General features: G+C 44.3%; 1 protein-coding gene across 1 annotated transcript; it reads right to left on the bottom strand.

Annotated features, from left to right (window-relative positions):
* LOC100738822 (retinitis pigmentosa 9 protein) lies at window positions 4,618-22,194 on the bottom strand. Its single transcript, XM_003484045.4, is given in 7 exon segments — window positions 4,618-5,191; window positions 5,194-5,258; window positions 6,335-6,396; window positions 9,543-9,634; window positions 11,595-11,724; window positions 13,139-13,169; window positions 21,818-22,194. Coding segments are annotated over 7 exon segments (663 nt in total). The 5' UTR covers window positions 21,970-22,194; the 3' UTR covers window positions 4,618-5,060.

Below are 22,442 nucleotides of genomic sequence, written 5' to 3'. Positions count from 1 at the left end.
TTATCAATGCACTGTTAGCACTTTACTAGCAGTTGTTGCTCTCTTGCATACAGTACATTTTTGGATGATACTGATTACTGCTGTATACTCAGTAGTATCCTCAAGTAGTTGTATGAAGACCTGCATTTGGGGTACAGCATCATAAAGGATAGCTTAGTTTTAACTTAAGATGAACCCATTTTTGCCCTGTGGTCACTGTCTCCCTAGCATGACAAGCCCATCATAGCACAACTGAACTTCAGAGGTAGGTAGTTGAAGGTAGGAATCCTGGAGGTAGTTGCATTGGTTGGAGTAACAAAGGATTGGGTAGGAAGGGTACCAAGCTTCCTTTGCAGATCTTAATATCAGGTGTGTGTCCTACAATTTAACTCAATGCTGGCACTATCTACCTGGAAATAGCCTCAGGTTCCACGTGTTAAGGACCCGGTTCAGGATGGTGCCATGTGCCTCCTCCCCTCAGATTCCACGCAGAAACCAGGTTTTCACCTGTGCTTCTGATAGACTGGAGGGCTATCAGATTGGAGGTCTCAGCTCCCCCTAACCTTGGGTTCGACTAATGTGCCATGTTACTGGTTTGTTATAAAAGGCTAACTCAGAGACAGCCCGATGGAAGAGATGCAGAGGGCAAGAGGCACAGAGCAACTCGGAAGCTCTCTGACCCGCTCTTGGGTTGTGATGGTGGCTCATCACATGGGCATGCTTGATGAACTCCCTGGCCATTGGGAACTGGTTCAAGCCCCAGTGCCTCTCCTCTTCCCCCAGATCAGGGGGTGGGACTAGAAGTTCTGGCTCTGTCAGTTTGGTTTTCGGGCAATCAGGCACTCCCCCCACATCTTTAGTGCTTTCCAGAAGTCACCCTGTGAACATAAACCCAGTTGTGGTGGAAAGGAGTTTGTTATGAATAAGACGCCTATTTCACCTTTATGAACCTCTGTCACGAACTGAGGGCAAGAGACCAAATATAACAAAAAATGCTCCATTGCTCTTACCTCGTATGAGATTCCAAGGGTTTTGAGAGCTGAGGGCCAGAAAATCGAAGAATGAGAAGTAGGAAACAACTGAAGTGATAGAGCCATGGTTAAATGTGTCATAGCTTCCTTAAACCAAGGAATTTTGTGGCCATTTAAGGCTTGCTGTAAGCAGTAAGACTGCTAAGTTACAGTAAGTGAAACAAAGTCATAGAACAATTATTGCAACTAATTCAAAACCGTGCCTATGTGTTTGGTAATGCATTTTTTAAGAGAGATGGAAGGCTTTATCAAACCATTAGAAGTAGACTCTATTTTTTGTCTTTTGTCTTTTTAGGTCCACACCCGTGGCATATGGAGGTTCCCAGGCTAGAGGTCCAATCAGAGCTACAGCTGCCAGCTATGCCACAGCCACAGCAATGCAGGATCTGAGCTGCCTCTGCGACCTACATCACAGCTCAGGGCAACGCCAGATCCTTAACCTACTGAGCGAGGCTGGGGATTGAACCCGAGTCATCATGGATGCTGGTCAGATTCCTTTATGCTGAGTCACAATGGGAGCTCCTTAAAATAATTTTTAAATGCTGGTGGCAATATAGCAGTCAAGAGGAAAAAGGAGTTTAGTGAGATGAGATAATGAAAGGAGGAAGAGCCCAAAGGAGCAGGAGATGAGGCAGCCTCAGTAGTAGCAGGAGTAGCTGACATTCACTTAGCAACTGAAATGTGCCAAAGTGGGTCCTAAATGCTTTACAAGACCAAGTCGCTTGCTGGTTCTATGAGGTGAACAGTGTCAGTCAAAGAGATGGAGGCGCAACTTGCCCAATCTGAGAGCCCATGAATGGTGCAGCGGGGACTCAAAACCAGGTAGTCTGGATCCAGAGCCAGTGCTCTCATTCACTGCCCTCGACTGCTGGCTGATAGGCGGGGTCCACAGCACAGGTGGAGGGCTGGCCTGACAAGAAGAGACAAGCCTGACTGAACCACTGTATTAATTTTCTCTGGCTGATAACAAATGACCACAAACTTAATGGCTTGAAACCACCATTGGTATCACACACCTCCACAGTTCTTAAATCTGGGCAGGTTCCACTGGGTTCTCAGCTTAGCATCTCACAAGACCAAAATCAAGATGTCACCAGGGTTGGGCTCACACCTGGAGTGAGGTTGGCAATGTTGAGTTCCTTCTGGCCCTAGGACTGAGTTTCTTGTTTCTGTGCTCTTAGGCAGGGGCTTCTGATTAGTTTGCTGCAGTGAGGAATTAGGGTCTACCGCATTCCCCACCTTGTAGCCTTGACCTCATCTGTATCTGTAAAGTCAGCAATGGCACATGGAATCTTCTAGGCTTGAAATCTGACTTCCTATCTTGTGACCGATTGGCGAAAACTCTGGAATTTTAAGGGCTCTTGTGGTTTGGTCAGGAGCATCCACATAATTTCCCTTTCCTTGTGGTTATGCAATAATCTAATCATTGGAGTAAAAGCCATCATATTTAAGTGCTGGAGAATAGGGGAATTCTGGGGCCATTTTAGAATTCTGTCTACCAAAGCTATGATGACGGGTGGAGGGAGGTCCCGCAGCTATGATGATGGGTGGGGGGAGGTCACACAGCTATGATGATGGGTGGGGGGATGTCTTGGTGAAAGGAGTTCTGAGGGTTTGTAATGCCTTCCTGGATAGGACCTGAAGGGAGATGTTCCAGGGTGAAAGTCTGAATAGCTGACTGGCAAACCAAGTCTGCTACTCAGGCTTACAGGATGAGTTTGGAGATGAATTTGTGGGGGTACAATCTATGTGGCTGGATGATTTTCCTCTAGCAATCTGGATATAGGTGCAGAGGTCTGCGGTGCTTCTGAGAAAGCTTGGCCAAAAGGGCCACAGGTCAAGGGAGGTGACAGGCTTGAGTGAGGGCCTCGGGATCTAGGCCAGAAAGAGAAGACAGAGAAAAGCATAGAGAGGGAGTAGTGCCGGTAGTTCACTTGCAAGAGCTGCAGGGCATGGCCAGATTCCAGTGAAAGCAGGAAGTGGAGGATGTCCAGGAAGAGGGTGAAGACACACTGCAGTGGTTCTCCAAGTGTGGTCCCCAGACCTGCAGCATTAGCAGCATCTGGGGACTCGTCATGGAAGTGTGGGAGCACGGGGACCTATCTGTGTTTCAACAAGCACTCCAGCTGATTTTCGTGTCCCGAAGGTGTGAGAGTCATGAATGCAGAGTCTTATTGTTTTAGAATTAATCTCCATTAACCATGAGTGGGACAGTAGGAAATTCTGAGAGACGAGAAGAGGCTGGGACTGGGTAGGTAACACTGTGGGACAAAGAGAAGAGGGCAGAGGGCCCATCCTGTGCATGCAGAGCTGGATGCCAAGGGTAAGTTTAAAGCATGCCTAAATTAACAGGCCTCAGGATTTTCAGTAATAACAAGCCCTGGTGATTCCAGTCTGGACCAGTTATGTTACTGAGGTACTATTCCAAGGCCAAGACCAGGAGGAGTTATTGATGAGAGTCAGAGATGGCTCTTCTTTAAAGAAGGGGGAATCCAACTCCCAGGGGAAGAGGCTGGACATGGGAGTAGAAAGTCCCTGGGACCTTGAAAAGAGCAACAGACCCTGCTGGACATGAGGGACACTCACCTGGGAGCCAGATCCAGGTTCATGTGGCTCAGCAAACCCTGGGGCTTACTCTCCCTGAGCTGCAGGCTCCACCCTGCTGGGCTGAGCTGCTTCTGCTGTGGCACAAAGCTGGAAGAGCACAGGCGGGCTGTGCTTGGTCAGAAGGAAGAGCAAGAACACGAGGGATGTATTTTATGGTGTGGGTAGCTGATATAGTAATTCTTTTATATTAAAATTTTTTTGGTATGACCAAGTCACTTTGCCATACAGTAGAAATTGATAGAACACTGTAAATCAACTATACTTTAATAAAACAAATTTTAAAAACCTTTTTTTCCCTGAGTCCATTACTCTGGGAAAAGATTAGGACTCAGGCAGTGAGATCCAAGCACGTTAAATTCAGTGTAGCCACACACGATTTTTCACTGTTGGTCTAGGAACTCTGCCCCATAGTCAACAAATCGTCTCAGGTGATTATGAATGCACTGCAACCTTGACTACAGCAATGCAGAATGCACTTGATATTCAAATCAGTTTTATACTGTTAAGTAAAAAAAACGTGTAAATGAATGTGTATAGCATTTGTGTTAAAAAAAAAAAAAAGCCCTATGCTTGTTTGTGACGTATATAATATTCCTGGAAGGCTTCACAAGAAACGGGAAAACTGGATTTCCCTTTGTGGCTCAGTGGTTAAGAACCTGAGTAGCATCCATGAGGATGCAGCTTCCATTCTGACCTTCCTCAGTGGGTTAAGGATCTGGTGGAGGTCACAGATCCTGTGCTGGATCCTTCGTTGCTGTGGCTGTGGCGTAGGCTGGCAGCTGCAGCTCTGATTTGACCCCACCCCTAGCCTGGGAACTTCCATATGCTGCAGGTGTGGCCCTTAAAAAAAAGGAAAGAAGGAAACTGGTAAAACTAGTAGCCACTGTGGAAGGGAATTGGGTAGCTAGGGGGAGAAAGTAAGTAGGAAGAGTTTTTATGACCTTGTATACCTTTTAAATTTGAAGCACATGCATGCATTATTAAGAAATAAAATAGATTCCAAAAATAAATAATGAGCTTTTATGATCCTCAACAACAGAGGAAAGTCAAGCCTGAAATCTAAGGGCGTTAAGTGCCCACCGTGGAGGGTGGAAGCAGCGCAGCACCTGGAGGAGCTTCCTCGGGGAGTCCCTTGGTCTGGCCACCCCGCCAGAGGCATTTCTAAGCAATCACAGACCACAGTGATCAGCAGGGAGGAGGACAATGAGAAGAGCTTTCCAGCCGGCATCAGCCGCTCTCCAGAGCTGGCACCTGGCAAGACACGCTCCCTCTCCTGTGGCTCACAGCTCTCCTGGAAGGTGGCTGAGAATCCGCACGGTGCCACCAGCGCTCTTCCTCTCTTGGTGTCCCTCCTGTTCCTCTCGGACTCCGCAGTCCTCGCATCTTTGGCCACAGTGTTTGATTTTGCAGAAGAGAATGCCGACCAAGTCAGTCAACTCCTTGTCATTCTGAGTCTGAACTCTCGTTTGACTTGGAAGACTTGTGCTTTCGTTTTTTCTTCTTTTTCTTTTCCTTCTTCTTTTTCTTATGCTTCTCTTTCTTCTTCTTTTTCTTGTGTTTCTCTTTACATTCTGGGAACTGGAGCTGCTCCCATCTTCGTCTGAGGTTGAATCCTCCAGTAACTGTTTTAACTGTTGTATCCTAAACACACAAGATTGATACATTCAACTTAAAAAAATTTTTTTTGGCCATGCTGTTGCACGTGGAAATTCCTGGGCCAGTGATTAAGCCTGTGCTACAGCAGTGACCCTGCTGCAGCAGTGACAATACTAGATCCTTAACCTGCTAGGCCACCAAGGAACTACTGAAATATTTTTTAAAAGGTATATGGAATTCCTGTTGTGGCTCAGCAGGTTAAGAACCCAGTGTTGTCTTCAATCCCTGGCCTAGCTCAGTGGTTAAGGATCAAGCATGGCTACAAACTATGACGTAGGTCACAGATGCAGCTTGGATTCAGCATTGCTGTGGCTGTGGTGTAAGCCGGCAGCTGCAGCTCTGATTCAACCCCCAGCCTGGGAACTGCCATATGCCACAGGTGCTGCCATAAAAAGAGAAAAAAGAAAAGGTAAAAGAATCATAGTGGGGGTGAAAAATGTAACAAATAACCTCCTTATTGAAGACAGTGTTTTTCATTTTTTTGCATGTCTTACTCTCTTATGTACATCCATGCCTATTTTACATGATCACAACCAGTGAACAAGCCATTTTGTATTCTTTTCATTGTTTTAAACATTTCTGCAAGTTTCCACAGTCCTTACCCTCTAACAGATGCATACGTTTCCACTGCTCGAGTTGATACTAGGTAATCTACCTCCTCAGTAATCACAATTCAATACCATGAATTTGAAAACAAACCAAAAAAAATCTCTTGTTTTTCACCCTATTTTTAATCCTGCCCAGGAATTTTAAACAAAAGCTCAGATCTTTAAAAACACTGGAGAAGATAAAATACAGCTGCCAGCATCAATTGTTAGTGACATAAGCGGGCTGGGCCAAGCCCACTGCTTTAAGTTAACCCGGGCAGAACAGGCTGCCTGCTCATTCCCCACACACTGGCCTTTCTCGGGGTTATTCCCGTCTTCCACATATTTCACAAGTACCATATTTACTACACTCCTCCTCTAATACTGGAATTTTTAAATTTTAATTTATAAAGTTTCTAACTTTATATAATTCCAGACACTACAAGGATGCTTTTATCATCAGGACAACCTCACCTTATATCCTTTTCATGTCTTTTATTCTCTCGTATGATGTCATACATGGGATCTTCATGTGCCTTTGGGGTCAGAGAAGGTTAAGGTTAGGTTAGGCTTTATAGACCATTGTTGTTTTTTTTCTTCTTCTTCTTCTTTTTAGGGCACACCTGGGGCATATGAAAGTTCCCAGGCTAGAGGTCGAATTGGAGCAGCAGCTGCTGGTCTATACAACAGCCATGGCAATAGTGGATCCCAGTTGTGTCTCCGACCTATGCTGCAGCTCACGGCAATGTGGATCCTTAACTCACTGAGTGGGCCCAGGGATCGAACCCTCATTTTCACGGCTACTAGTCGGTTTCTTAATCCACTGAGCCACAGTGGGAACTCATTTTCTTTCTTTTTTTTTTTTTTTTGCTTCATAGATTTAAATTAAAATTACATCCCTCTTTTCACTGAAACCAGTTGTTTTTTTCCCCCGTTTGATATAATTTTATATTCAACACGTTCTAATCCTTCCTAAGGGTTGTCATAATTTCAAACTCCTGGAAGCCATAAAAAAGATTTTCCAGTTATTCAAATACAGGATATAATTTATATAACTTTGTAAATAAACCATAGCAAAATCATTACTAAAAACTACTCAAGGTTAGAGATATTGAGGTAATTCTACTTGTTCTATGTGGAAAGATGATCAAGAATATTATTAAGCAAAATAAGTGAGTTGTAAATAATATATCAGAATGATTCACACTTACAGGTTCACAAAAGCATACTGTATATGACCAAAGAGAAGTCTGGAATATACTCATTAAGCTGTTTACTACAGATTCCCTCTGGGGAGAGAGGCAAGATTGGACTTGAAAAATCATGTGAGAAATTGTACTGTACTGTTTCCATTGTGTTAAAATGAGGCAAATTTATTTTTGTAATACTTGTATAATTTAAAATTATTTAAATTACTTAAAAATATGAATACATGGGGTCCTCTTGTGGCACAGAGGGTTAGGATCTGGCATTGTTTCTGCAGAACTTGTGAGACGGTGAAGGTGCAGGTTCAATCCTGGTCTGATGCAGGGGGTTAAAGGACCCATGCTGCTGCAACTGAGGTGTAGGTCACAGCTGTGGCTCAGATTCAATCCCTGACCCAGGAACTTTCATATGCTGTAGGTGCAGCCATTAAAAAAAAAAAAAAAAAAAAAATATATATATATATATATATATATATATAAATTTTATGGTGTGTTATCTTTAAAATATATTATAAAAATTTATATGTAAAGGACAACAAAGTTACAAATATCAATATCTATTATTTTACCACCCAGGGATATCCACTGTTAACATATGAGTGTGATTCTTTCAGTCATTATTCATAATTTACAAAAGTTATAATCATGTTACATACACAACTGTATTCTCTTTTTTCTCTTATGTTTTCATGAATATCTCCCCATGACATTACATATTCTTTTTTTTGGTATTTTTGTTTTTTAGGGATGCACCTGTGACATATGGAGGTTCCCAGCCTAGGAGTCCAATCAGAGCTATAGCTGCTGGCCTACACTACAGCCACGTGGGAACCAAGCCAAGTCTGCAACCTACACCACAGTTCACAGCAAAGCTGGATCCTTAACCCACTGAGAGAGGCCTTGAACCTCAGAGATTGAACCCGTGTCCTCATGGATGCTAGTCAGGTTTGCTAACCGCTGAGCCACAATGGGAACTCCTACATATTCTTTTAAAACATGATTCCTAACAATTATATAATTTATATGTTGCAGTACTTTATGTTGTATATTGGATATTGAAATTATTTCCTATTTTGCTTCAGTTTCTTTTTTTTTCCTTTATTTTTTTCTTTTTTGTCTTTTTAGGGCTGCACCTGTGGCATACAGAAGCTCCCAAGCCAGGGGTCAAATTGGAGGTGCAGCTACTGGCCTACGCCATAGCCACAGCCACCGCAGGATCCTTAACCCACTGAACTAGGTCTGGGATCAAACCTGCATCCTCATGGATACTAGACAGGTTCTTAACTCACCGAGCCACAATGGGAACTCCCTATTTTTCAATCATATAAATAATTCTGAAAGTTATCCTTAAACAGTCATAAAAATTTGTGTATACTGATGTTCTGTTATAGCCTTAGAACAATTCTTAAAATTTAGGTTTCTATATTTAAAAAATATGGATATGTTTAAATTTTTGAGTTTTATCCATCAAATTATCTGCTATAGGTGCTGTATAACTTGACATTTCAGGTAGCAGTGATTTTTTTTTCTTTTTTGGCCGCCCCATGGCATATGGAGTTCCCAGGCCAGAGATCAGATCTGAGCTGCAGTTGTAAGCCAAGATGCACCTGCAGCAGTACTGGATTCTTAATCCACTGTGCTGGATCCTTAATCCACCTGTGTCTAGTGCTCCTAAGATGCTGCCACAGAGGGAACTAGCAGTGATTTATTATTATTATTTTTTGGCCATGCCTGCAGCATGGAGAATTTCCTGGGCCAGGGATCAAACCCAAGCCACAGCAGTGACAACACCAGATCCTTAACCTGCTGAGTCATCAGGGAACACCCAAATAGCAGTGATTTATCCAGAATATTTTCTGTAAATTAGTAAAATGGAAATATAGTATTTTAAATGCCTTAAAAATCTTTGGAGAATGTTTACGGACCCTGTTTGATAATATGCTGATAATCCCAATGTATATAGTAACAAAATAGTTAAATTGACCAAAATAGTTAACTGAATGGTGAACTAACACCCCTGCGAGGTGACTTTGTTAAAATAAAATGACAAAATGATAGATTGATTTTGTGGTCACCTAAAGAGCATATATCATTTATACATACACTTCTAGTTTATGGTAGAAAAAATATAATTATTAGACAAAGACTGGGAAACTATAACCTGATTTTATTTATGAAATACGATTTTTTTTTTCACCTAAGTGAAAAAAGAGATTAGATAGATAAAAACGTTTGCGTTGGAAAAGAAGCAGTGTTCCTAAGACATAAGCAAATAACATTTTAATAAGCATTTTTTGTTAATGACCTCATACATCACACAAATTAGATTTAATATGGATGTAGTTAACACTGGGTATTTTGGCCTAAAGGCTTTGGGGAATTTAGTTAATGTGAACCTTCAGTTCACTGGTAACTGCCCGAGTCACTGACATTCACCATCTCCAGTCAATGTGAATTGACAGGGGGGTTTTACTTACTACTCTGAACTGTTCTAACTTTTGGTTGCCTTTGATAAAGAAAGGGCATTCTTTGTCTCCTGTTCGGTGACCATACCGTTTACAACGCCAACCTAAAACAAAGAAAAAAGGGACATATTTCTGTAAGTAACACATTTTTACTTAAGATAAAGGTAACAGTAGATCATATTAAAGATATTCTTCATTAGATTACAGTTTTAAAAGCAAATAGAATATAAATGAACAACATAAGATACCAGAAAAGAGAGGGAAACGAATTATTTCCTCAAGTATCCTTTAATCGTTGAGTTTTATAAATGAACCAAGTACTTACTAAACAATCCCAAGCAAAAGGTAAAGTGTGATTTTTTTTTTAACTGTTGCAGGTTGAGTTGTGTTGTCCCCTCTGCCCCCCATTGTATTACATGTCCTAAGCCCTGGTACCTCAGTATGTGTACCTATCTTACTGGAGGTGGGACTTCTAGAGAGGCTGGAATATATCCTCAGAAGGAGCCATCCCTGGTGACACTTTGATTTTGGGCTTCTAGCCTCTGCAGGTACCAAAACCATGCAGTCTGTGGTACAGAAATACAGAGTATTAGGCCCACGTAATTCTGAGCAGCTCTATTCTAGATAATACTAGGATCACAGAACCAAAGAATGCAGAGTTATGTGTGTGTGTGATTTTTCCATGTGGGATGGAGCCAAGTTTTTTGGAGCCTGAAGCTTACATAAATTAAAGAGAGGAAGGGCTCTTTAGGGGGGAAAAAAATCTTGCCTTTGCAAATTTTATAGAAAGGACCGTATGACCACATTCTTGGGACTCCAAAGGTTTTGGAAGGTACTGGTGAAGGGCCCCAAAGCTTAGGCTTCAATAACTTCATGTAAAATCTGGTCCAGACTAAACACCCTTAATTTGCAAGTCAATGAAAAGAACTGTAAAATGGTAAGTGAAGCAAAACTAACTAACCCATCACACAGAGAAGTGGTTTTTAAACTTAATTTAAAAAAAAGGAAATATCAGTTTAGTACACGATTCGACTCTGAAGATAATAAAATAGCAGAAAGGGTTTATTTAACTAAATTTACGATATAACTATTACTGGAAAAATGAGAGACAGGAAGGGTATGTGTGTGAGATGAGACGGAGAAAGAAAAAAAGAGATGAATTCTTATCTTCTGTAGTAAGAAATCAATAGATAATGAAGAAACCTGAAAAATCAAGGGGCAAAATGTAATCCTGTTATCTAGATACATGGGGATAAACTTAAAAATAACCTTCTTAAGGAGTTCCCCCTGTGGCACAATGGGATCAGCAGTGTCTTGGGAGTGCTGATCCCTGGCCTGGCAGAGTGGGTTAAGGATCTGGCTTTCCCATAGCTGTGGCTCAGGTCGAAATTGAGGCTTGGACTGATCCTTGGCCTGGGAGCTCCATATGCCACAGGGCAGCCAAAAAAGAAAAAGAAAAATAACAAAAAACCTTAAAAGAGGTTGAGGTGGTCCCCTTTGAGGGAAGTGGAGTGAAGGAAAGGGGCTGGAAATTGCTATTTTAATTGTGTATGAGAAGAATCTTTGTACAAATGTCCTTAAAGGCAGCAGCACCCCTTCCTCAAATGCCACCTTATGTGGCATGGAGGTGCTGCTGCTCCGGTGCAGTGGAGGGTGTGCGCAGAGCTCTACCTGTTCCAGACCCACCCTCTGGGGCCTGGAGCTCCTCTCAGGGCACCTGGATAAAACCTTCCCACCACCAATGACGATGACTGAGTCAGGACCCAAAGGGATGGCCCTCCAATGCACCCCTTGTCCCCCGTGGCATTTCTACAGGGAATATCTTGTCTGTTACAGGAATATCACCGAAGCATCTTCTCCCAGGCAGCACCGCTCTGCCTCTTACCTCGGACACTTACTGGCATATGCAAGGCGGCTTCCTCATCTACAGAATAGGGGTCATGCCTTTACTTTAACAGTGCTGTGGTGAGAACAAGTTAAGTTAAAGAAGTGAACTCATTTGTAAACAGTGTTCTGTAACGTGTGTGTGTTAAGGGGTGTTGCTTGAAATTTGTCCACACTCACACTGCATGACTTTGACTTCTTTCCCCAGTGGCATCCAAAGTCCTTTGGTTGGTGCGTGGGCCAGAAATTCCCTGGCATGTTCATTGCCTGGGACATCTGGTATACAGTCTTCTGGCTTAGCCTCATCTTCCTGGAAAAGGAAATAGCGTGTAAGCTCTATGGCAAAAAAGCACCGGAATTCTCTCCCACCAGTTAGAGGACACAGCACTGCCTGGCTTTCTCATGGGCTGGGGACTCTGAGGTCAACCTAAGTTACCCCCTGAAGAGCTAGAAGAACAAATTATAACTGACCTAAAAAACAGAAGTAACTATACTATAAGAACTATGCCCCCAAAACAAAGTGGCTGTTCTTAGATAAAAGTTACTAGTGTTTACAAAGGAATGATCTGTGAACTCCATATTCTGACTCTAGATCATAAAAATTAGATTCTAAGAGCATAAAAAGTTTTCTGCTAACTTAAAAGCTTTGTGGAATGAGGCAGAATATAGAATTAAACAAGTACGGTTTCCGGGAACAATAACATGTTAGATTAAAACATTATTAGACCTTGAAGGCACTGTCCTGTTTTATAATCTCACACATGCCATATTTGTGAAATGTGGTTTTTTTTTTTTGTGTGTGTGTCTTTTGTCTTTTTTGGGGTCACACCCATGGCATATGAAGGTTTCCAGGCTACGGGTCCAATCCGCCAGCCTATGCCAGAGCCACAGCAACACGGGATCCTAGCCATATCTGTGACCTATACCACAGCTCAGGGCAACGCCATATCTTTAACCCACTGAGTGAGGCCAAGGATCAAATCTGTGTCCTTGTGGATACTAGTTGGGTTCATTAACCACTGAGTCATGACAGGAACTCCATGAAATGTGTTTTTACCAGCAAATAACTACACTATACAATTAAGGTGCTACTTTTTTTAATCTTACATTTTTTTCAAGTTTCCATGAATATTAAATTTATAATGGAAGAATGTTTCTGAAAAAATTTTTTTTAAAATGAAAACGGGTTGTGATGATCATTGTACAACTATAAATGTAATAAAATTCATTTTAAAAAAAGAAAATTATCAAAGAGAAAAAGGTGCTTTGGCCTCAGTCCTCTAGTTTCAGTCCCACTGACACTGACACTGGGCGAAGGCACTGGGGGCGGGGCTCCTGCACGAGGGGAGGCTGGACCAGGGGCGCTACTTGGGGCCCACTGTTCTCAGAGCTGCTGCTATTCAAGGAACCAGCACCCAGTAGGTGAAAGAGGGACTCGGGGGCAGCCAAGCTTTGAGAAGATGCAGTCACAGGTCAGAAAGAAAGAGGGGAGCAACGGCTGAGGAACACAAGCGAGCCTGCAGTGGTTTGTCAGGGGACAGACACAGGCTGATTAAATGTCTGCAAAGGCACAGACTGTGACCAAGTGTATGAACTGACTGGCATTGGCAGGGAAGAAACAGAACTATCCTAAAAGGAGGTTCAAACAGTATGCAACTGTTTTGAGTCTGAGGTGTGAGTGAAATGTGTCAGAGAAAAAGCAAAAGCACCAACTTCACACTGACCTTGATAAGCCCAGGAGGAGGTTTTTCATAACTGAAAAGGAAAAAAAATACACAGGTCATCAACTATGCTCATAGGAACAGAACACATTTCAATCAGCAAAAGCAACTGCAGGCCAAAAGAAAAAGACTTTTTTTTTTTTTTCCTTTTTTTTTTTTTGTCTTTTGTCTTTTTGTTGTTGTTGTTGTTGCTATTTCTTGGGCCGCTCCCGCGGCATATGGAGGTTCCCAGGCTAGGGGTTGAATCGGAGCTGTAGCTACCAGCCTACGCCAGAGCCACAGCAACGCGGGATCCGAGCCGCGTCTGCAACCTCCACCACAGCTCACGGCAACACCATATCGTTAACCCACTGAGCAAGGGCAGGGACCGAACCCGCAACCTCATGGTTCCTAGTCGGATTCGTTAACCACTGTGCCACGACGGGAACTCCGACTTTTTTTTAGTAGAAACTTCAAAGTACATTATAACTAAAACAGTTAGTAAAATATACCCAGCAGTCAGAGATCCTATATATATAAACTGAGCTGTACCGCATCCTGCTGGGGTGCAGAACCTAAATCCACTGAAATAACTGACTTGGTGTCTTGGCACAGCGATTTTATTTTTGGAAGATGAAAAAGCAAGAGGTTGCAGGGAAAATGTGAGGTAAGAAGACCATGAGCTAAATATGGTTCCAAACTGTCATTACGGTTGTTGGGTGACTTACCTACCATGACTTACAATTTCCTTCCACTGAGAGGCACGTGGGGGTCAGGGGTGTGAGTGACCTGTTCTAACAAGGATGGGGGCTGCGGAGGGGGCCGGGTTGGGGCAGCAAAGCCAGAGGTCAGGGCCTGGTGCAGGGGAGGGAGCTGACGGTGCTCTGTCCCAGAGGCTCCCCCTCCCGTGTCCCCTGCAGCTCCTGATTCAAGAGCCTCCCCACAGGCCTGTGCTGCCAGCAGCGTGGGCTGCCGGGCTGGCTGCCTCCTGCTCCTCAGCTCTCTGACCGCCCTCTATACCCCACTGACCTCACTGGACTCAGGGATGCAGGCCTCCTGCTCGGTGCCTGGAGGCCAGGCGGCCCTCAGTAAAGAACTGCTGCTGGAGCGGCAGAGGACTGACTGTGGGAACACACTTGCTCTTCCACCAACAGAGCTCTCGACCCCAGGGCCCTGAGGATACAAGTCCTGTCTGTGCTCCCAACTCAGTTCCACTTTGCAGCCCTCTGCCAGAACTTTAGAAGAGGCTTCTGGGTGCCAAATCTAGAAAAGCAGCAAATGTTCATGTTCATTTAAAAAATTTTGTTTCATTTAAATTGAGATATGACTGATATATAACATTGTATCACCATTAGGTGTTAAGTATGTTCCGTTTCAAGTACTGACACATTTAAGGCGAGGCAACATATAGCATGGCTTTTTTTTTTTTTTTGCTATTTCTTTGGGCCGCTTTCGCGGCATATGGAGGTTCCCAGGCTAGGGGTCGAATTGGAGCTGTAGCCACCGGCCTACGCCAGAGCCACAGCAACGCGGGATCTGAGCCGCATCTGCAACCTACACCACAGCTCACGGCAACGCCGGATCCTTAACCCACTGAGCAAGGGCAGGGACCGAACCTGCAACCTCATGGTTCCTATCAGATTCATTAACCACTGCGCCACGACAGGAACTCCTAGCATGGCTTTTAAATGTGAGTGCATAATGGACATAACCCCTTAATTAAAAAAATAAAAGTAGTGGAAAGAGGCAGGACAAGGGAACATCTCAGGTCTTTTCAAAGCTTCTGTAATGAAATTTTACTGACAACATCAGCTCTGTGGCTGGTGAGGTGGTGTATCAAGCCACCCAAGGTGGCTGTTCCTTGGCTCTCTGTATATACCCTCTTTGACTAGTTCCTGTGCCTCCCCTGTACCCTACTCACATGGCTGACCTTCCTTCTTAATCAACAGAGCTTATTCAATAACTACCTTCATGCTTGCTCACCCCTGCTTTCCTTCCCAGCCCAGCTAGTGAATGTAAGATAGATCTTTCTTGCTTGCTTGCTCACTTGCTCTTTCTCTTTCTTTCTTCCTGTCGGTCTGTCTGTCTATCTATCTCTCTATTTATCTTTTCTTTTTTGGCCGCCCCATGGCACATGGAGTTCCTCAGCCAGGGATCAGATCAAGCTGCAGTTGTGACCTACATCGCAGCTGGGGCAACTCAGGATCCTTTAACCCACTGTGCTGGACAGGGGATGGAACCTGCATCCTGGTGCTGTAGAGACTCCACCATAATTTTCAGATCAGAAGAGCTCCACTATGATAGTTTATCAAGGGGAAGACATCTGCCTTGTCACAGTTGATAACCTGAGGGGCTGTGAGGGATATACCCCTCTGTAGTTTTCCTAGTAAATGATGAGCCGACCTGACCTCAATTCCCCCTATAACACTTCTCCCTGCTCCTGTAGCAGACTGCTGCTGGTCCTGACTGCTGTCTGGCTGTACACGGTGGGGTGTTGCTGCATGGCTTTGCTTTAGACTTGTAGGATCCCTGTGCAATACACTGTTGTTGTCTCTGTTGCTGTCTCCAGGCTCTTTCTTTGTTCTCTTGGCCGGGCAATTACAATGTTTGCAGGCCTGCGAGGTGCAGCCCAACAGGTGGTATGTCAGCATTCAGCAAATCTAACCCCATCTCCTCTGAGGCTCAGCAAATGTGCCTTATTATAGTTATCAAATTATCTTGTTAGAATCAAATGAGAGATTTTCCACATTCTGGCCTCCATGCCAAGCCTCACTTGTACAGGACTGTCAATAAATGTTTAGCTGAATTCCCTAGTTATTCCAGCATCATGTTTGTCACTGGAAAACAGACACTCCAGGAACACCTCAAATCCAGTTTTCCGTAAAATTTTTCTCCCAAACAGTGCTCATTTATTCACTTTTAATTTAATGATGTAATTCACATACCATCCTTCCCTAAGTTTTGAACATACTCCCCTCCTAAAGCAAAACACCATGAGGCTGGGGGGAGATAGTAACAAGAGCAATGACCTCCCGCCATCTCCAAGACTGGGGTTGGGTTGAGTGTGTGCAGATGTTAAATGTGTATACATGTTTGCTTGCTGATGCTGGGAACATCCATGTGGAGGGAGATATTTCAAATAATGTATGACAGGAAATGTTAAGCTAGGAGTCCATATCTGGGCCATGCCCTGGTGTTCACCAAGTTAAGGGGAAACAGAGCTGTAGACTTTTTAATGAAGGATGTTGACAAGGATAAGCTTTCGTTATCACATCTGCAGTCCAGGGATCACCTTGTTACAACAGCAAGCCTCCTCTGTGCGTGCTCAGCTGCACGCAGCCACCCCAGACTGGCCGGGGACTGAATCAAGAGAGTCTCAGAAGGCTGAGGCTACACGTCTGTATTTGAGAAAGGCCAATAAATAGGGAAGCTATTCCGAGACCAGATGTCTGTGCACTCAAAAAGCATCTCTCAAGCTTGCCCACTAAAAACTGTCACTCGCACCTGGTTCTACAAGAATGAAGTCACTAGCTACTGCAGTCACTGACCTTCAACATGCTCTGAAAGGACTTCAGGGCAGTGAACAGGAATGAGGCACTCTGTGCTCTGGGAAAAACTGGCAGGATAGGCCTTCAGATAGACATTCTCAGGAGGAGATTCTATGAGCCCAATTTCTTGCATCTTCTCAAATCTAGAAAAGCACTAAAATCAGTCATGGAGACATCTGCTCCTCATGACTAGCAGCGACTCTCTGCCAAAATGCCTGCTTGACTGCACGCACACCCTCCTCACCAAAGGTCACCTATGTCCCGACCTCCCCCACTGCCTCTTTGGAGCAGATCCTCAGAGATACCTGAGAGGCTGTCTGTCTCCCAGGCTATAGTCCTCATTTTGTCCCCAATAAAACTTCACTCACAGCGCTCATGTTTTTGTTTTTTGTTTTGTTTGTTTTTGTTTTTTCCAAAGACACGCTCTTAAAGGGAGTCATACCTCTTCCTCAAGGAATGAGTAATATACAAACATTTAAAACTCAGATCTGTGTCTTAACCCTGTAAACCCCCAAGGATGTACTTACTTTAGTACTTCAAGAAGGTTTCACAGCATAGAAAAACTTAATGACTTTATGTTTTCTCGACCCTGACCCTCTCATGCATTGACTTTAAAGATCCTTCAGAGTAAATATTGGGAGTTTAGGGGCCAGAGAGAATTGACTAAAAGTGAAATGCTTTTCCTTTTGCCTTTCTTTAAGATGTGAAAGAAAACAACTTTGGTGGATGTGATATTGTACCTCATAATAAATATATATTTGGTCTTCATCCATTATTCCTAGCATACAGCTCCCCAAACCCTAGTAATTTCTGATATAAGAGTCATAGGGGCAACTTTCCTTATATTTAGTTTTGTTTTCAGTTCTTGAAATAGCTCCAGAGCTAGAAAGTTCTTTTTTGTCTTTCAAAACAAGCGTCTTTAAACCAAACTGAGTTCATGTTATTGAGGTGACTGAGGTGACATTTGGAAAGCCCCTAAAGACAGGGCTCTGGTTGTGGGGGGAGAGACATGTGACTAGAGGGTTGGAACTATTAGTCCCATCTCCATGGGGGCTGAGTTAATCATCAATGGCCAATGATGAACCAATCAAGCCTATGTAAGGAAGCCTCTGTAAATACCCAAAAGGATGGAGTTCAGAGGAGTTTCATGGTTGGTGAACCTGTGGAGGTGCGGCATACCTGTAAAGGGCACGGAAGCGCCACACGGCTCTCATACCTTACCCTGTGCATCTCATCTCTTCCATCTGGCTGCTCCTGAATTACACCTTTTTAAAATAAACCAGTGATCTAGTAAGGAAAACATCTTCCTGAGTTCTACAAGCTGCTTGAACAAATTGACCAAACTAGAGGAGGGGGATGCAGGAACCTCTGACTTATAGTGGGTACCAATCAGGATTTGCAATTATCTCTGGATCCTTCCAAATATGGACTGTGGGGGAGGTGTCTTGTCTCTGTTCTCATCCTCACTGTCATTAATCCAGAGCTTTTCTAAAGGGACAGAGGAAGATTTGCTCCCTGAAGATTACATAGTAAACTGGGTATAGGAGTTCTCATTATGGCTCAGTGGTTAACAAACCTGACTAGCATCCAAGAGAACGAGGGTTCGATCCCTGGCCTTTCTTAGTGGTCAAGGATCTGGCAGTGCCATGAGCTGTGGTGTAGGTCACAGATGAGGCTCCAATCCCTAGTTGCTGTGGCTCCTAGCCTGGGAACCTCCATATGCTGTGGGTGCAGTCCTAAAAAGACAAAAAATAAAATATAAATAAACTGGGTATAATTAGCCTTTTAGGTATGGTACAAAGCTTTTTAGGGTGGTATTTCCAAAGCAAATTCTTAGAATATTTTTCAATGGAAAGTGGTTTATCATAGGCCTAGGCCTCTTTTAGCAAGAATAATGGAAATTTGCATAAATTGGGCAGATGATGCAGTCCACCAGCAGCGATTCATTAGAAAGGAAGTTTGGAAGGGAGGTGGTAAAGTCTATGCAAATATCCAGTAATGCAACAATAATTTCTTTTCGCCATAGGAGTTGAAAAAGTAATATAGCTAAAGATCTGAATTCCTGAAAAATATGTAATGCTTTTGCCTAGATAGAAAAGAAGTGTGATGGAACTGCACATTTTAAAATCTATTATTAGCAATGGCTTTCCCTAAAAAGTCCATTTTAGAACTGTTTTCACAAGTGTAAAGGAATGTGGTTGATGTTTTTCCCTAGGGCTAAACAATTCATTAGCTTATGCAGCATGTTACAAAAGATATTTAGTTAGTGGAGGCCATTAGTTTGTGCCATCTGTGAAGGCTTGTTAACGGATCATTCAGATTGTAATAGGCTGCCCTGAGCAGTATAAAGACTAAATTAAGATAAATTTCCATAAAAGATTGATTATTTTCCCAAATGGACACAGGGCAAGAAATCTTTTTTTTTTTTGGTTTTTTGAGGGCCACATCCATAGCATACGGAGGTTCCCAGGCGAGGGGTTGAGTTGGAGCTGCAGCTACCAGCCTATGCCACAGCCACAGCAACTTGGGATCCGAGCCTTGTCTTTGACCTACACCACCGCTCACGGCAATGCTGGATCTTTGACCCACTGAGCAAGGCCAGGGATCGAACCTCGTCCTCATGGATACTAGTCAGATTTGTTACCACTGAGATACGACTGGAACCCTCAGAAATCTATTTTTTTTTTAATAGCTGCACCCATGGCATATGGAAGTTACTAGGCCAGGGACTGAATCCAAGCCACAGCTGCAGCCTACACAACAGCTGTGGCAATCGGATCCTTTAACCCCACTGCAGGGCTCCACAGTGACCTGAGCTGCTGCTGTTGGATTCTCAACCTACTGTGCCACAGTAGGAACTCTGGGGTAAGGAATCTTTATGTCGCCAAGTACTTAATAATACTCTTTGTGTTTCTAAGTGCTGGGGTAGTATTTCTTCTGGAAGAGTCCCTCTTGTAAGCATATTCCATCCCAACTGTTCTTAAAACCTGGTCCTGTGGAGCTGGAAGGCAGAAACGAAACTGTATTTACTGAGAATGTCCATTCTGTTATGCCTTGTGGCCCGGGAGCACTTGAGAAACAGAGCTGAAAAATGGGCTGGTGCATGGGTTGAAGACTCAGATACCTTTGGGGGCCGGGCAGATATGGTAAGAGAGTAAGAAAAACTAAAGTCAGGTGTAAGAAAGTGACCTGAGGAATGGGAGGGGAACTAAAGAGGGCATACAGACCAGGTGGCAAAAGGATCTGAATTCAATTTGCAAAAAAAATCACTACAGGGCTTCCCATTTAACATGTCTGTCTCCCTTTCCCAGACACTCTTTGAGTGACAGTAAAAGAAAAAAAGTTAGAAGCCACAGAGAAGTCCTGAGAGGAGATACAAAGATGGAGACAAGCAGGGAAAGGAAAGAGAACTAAACCCTTGCCTACTAGAGCATGAAGTTAATGGGTAATGTCTATTATTCAACAGAAAAAGAGCAGTATTAGCATGTAATTTAGAAAGAGTTAAATCCCAGGAGAAAAATGAAGTTTCCCCATTGAGGCCCTGGTGGGAGGGAAAGGTGTGGGGAGTGTGTGGGGTGACTGAAGAGGACAGATGGGAACAACTGTTTTTTGAAATTAGACTTTTCATACTATTTGATGTTTAAACTTCCTGAAAATATGGTTCTGGAAATATAAATTTTCATTTCAAAGAAAATAAGACTTTGAACTAGCCAAACTAAATATGACAACAGCCCAGAACTTTAAAAACCTCTGAAAAATCCCACTGGTCTGAGTATCAGACGCCACAGTTTCTCTTTAGTTTTGCTAGTTTACAGGTCAGCCTTGATTCCATTACTTAAGTACTGAACCTGCATTTCTTCATGTGCAAAAGGAGGTTATAATCTCTCTGATATCTGTAAGTGCTCTGTGGACCACAATAAATGTAGAGTATTAACTACCATCAGGCATCCTATAGTTAAGGATATTGAGGGCTGGGTGGGGCCAAGCACTGACCTGATCTTAACCCAGGGAAAGATTTTTGAACACTGGCATTACACAGGCAGCAAAGAGGATCCCAGCATCTCTCGAAGGGAGGGGCCAAGACTGTGGAAGCCAGCAATGAAGCGCCTGTATCCACAACCACTACCTATTGAGGTGAAATTCAGCTCAAGAGCCACAAGGAAAGGAGCAGGCCAGGCTCTGAGCAATGCATTTTGTGTCAAAGCTCCCAAAAGGTTAATGAGAAGGGCAGCCCTTTAAGGACCTTTCCTTACATGATTGTCTCCAAGGTATGAGATATGCCTGAAACAGAAATAGTTCAAATAACTCCGTGTACACCAAACTTAGAAAAAAACTTCTAAAGCTAATTACAGAATGACAGAATCACAGGAAACTGAAAGCGTCATTAATCCAAGCTTCCAGCTGATGTTAAATCTCCTTTACAAGCCACCCTCCTCTCAGTGATTATCTGGATTCTCCTCCAGCCCAAGCAGCTGGGGGAGCCCGTGCCTCCTAAGTCAGGCCACGCTGACCATCAAGAATATATGACCTGGTCCTAATTCTTGTTGTTGAGCCATAACTGGCCTCTCCGTAGCTCCCACCTTTAATCCCGGCAACAACAACAACAACGAAAATCCTTAAGACCTGAGAGAACCTATCCATGCTCTTCCACCTGACAGCTCCTCCCGAATATTTAGGGACCAAGCCCTCACCCACTGCTTATTCCTCACTTCACTAACGTTCCAGGATCGGGCTTTCTTCCCCCTTACTAACAGCAGAAGACGAAAAGAAAGAGGATTTAATCCAGATCATAGAGAGCCCCTGGAACTGAGAAACAGGAAAGGAGCAAGGCGCTCAGCCGCACTTGCCTGCGGCCCGTCCCCAGTCCCGCCCGAGGGCATAACAGCGCCTCTGAGCACATCGACGTCGCCTCTCCAGGAATAAAGCCATCGCCTCGTTGGGGAAGGGCGCGACCTCCGCCCCCGCGCGCCGGAGGCCGGCCTCGGGGTAGACCCTCCCCCGTGGAGGGTCGGCTGGAAGTCGAGGGTCACGCCGCCCGGGGTCTCAACCGGCGCCCGGCTCTCTGGGGGCCGACGGGCCCAACGAGCCCATTCCCGGGTCTCCGAGCGCCCCGCCTACAGCGCCAACTCCGCGCCGCGCGACCCCAGGGACTCACAAGGACTCCAGGTGCTTGAGTTGCTGCAGCTGCTGCGCGTCGTGCCGCCGCCGTTTCTGCTCCCGGCGTCGCTGCAGCTCCTGCTCCTGGGGCTCCCGCGGTCGCCGCGCGCCCCCGGACCTGGGGTTGTCGCTCCCCGGCCCGGACGACATCGTCGCCGAGGCGGCCCCGCGCGGCGAAGCCAGCACTTCCTCCGCGTCGTGCACGCCTGGATCCGCAGCGCCCCCTCTTGCCGCCACTCCGCTGTTGGCCAGGCGGCCAGGTGTCCCTTCGGAGGCTGCCTGCACCCCGCCACCCGACAGGCCCGCGCAGTAGCATGTCTGCTCTAAGTGCCAGGCGCTGGCGTCAGGTCCCCGGGTGCGGGCGTCCGAGCGCGCCTCCTGGCGGCGGCTGAGAGCCTCGGCGCTGAAGACGCTGTGGCAGGAAGCTTAAGAAAGAAAAATGTTGAACCAATAATTACTCACATATTAGAATTTCATATTGTACAATACAGGGAATGTAGCCAATATTTTGTAATAACTAAATGTAGCGTAACCTTTTAAGCTGTATAAAAATTAAAAAAATAAAAAAGAATAAAAAAGCAAATACTCAAATATTTTTGTATGTTAATGCTTTAAAAACATTT

This window comes from Sus scrofa, chromosome 18, assembly GCF_000003025.6.
Source record: "Sus scrofa isolate TJ Tabasco breed Duroc chromosome 18, Sscrofa11.1, whole genome shotgun sequence".
Taxonomy (NCBI): Eukaryota; Metazoa; Chordata; class Mammalia; order Artiodactyla; family Suidae; genus Sus; species Sus scrofa.
Note: the sequence above shows the minus strand (reverse complement) of the source record. Positions and strands in the feature narration are given on the sequence as shown.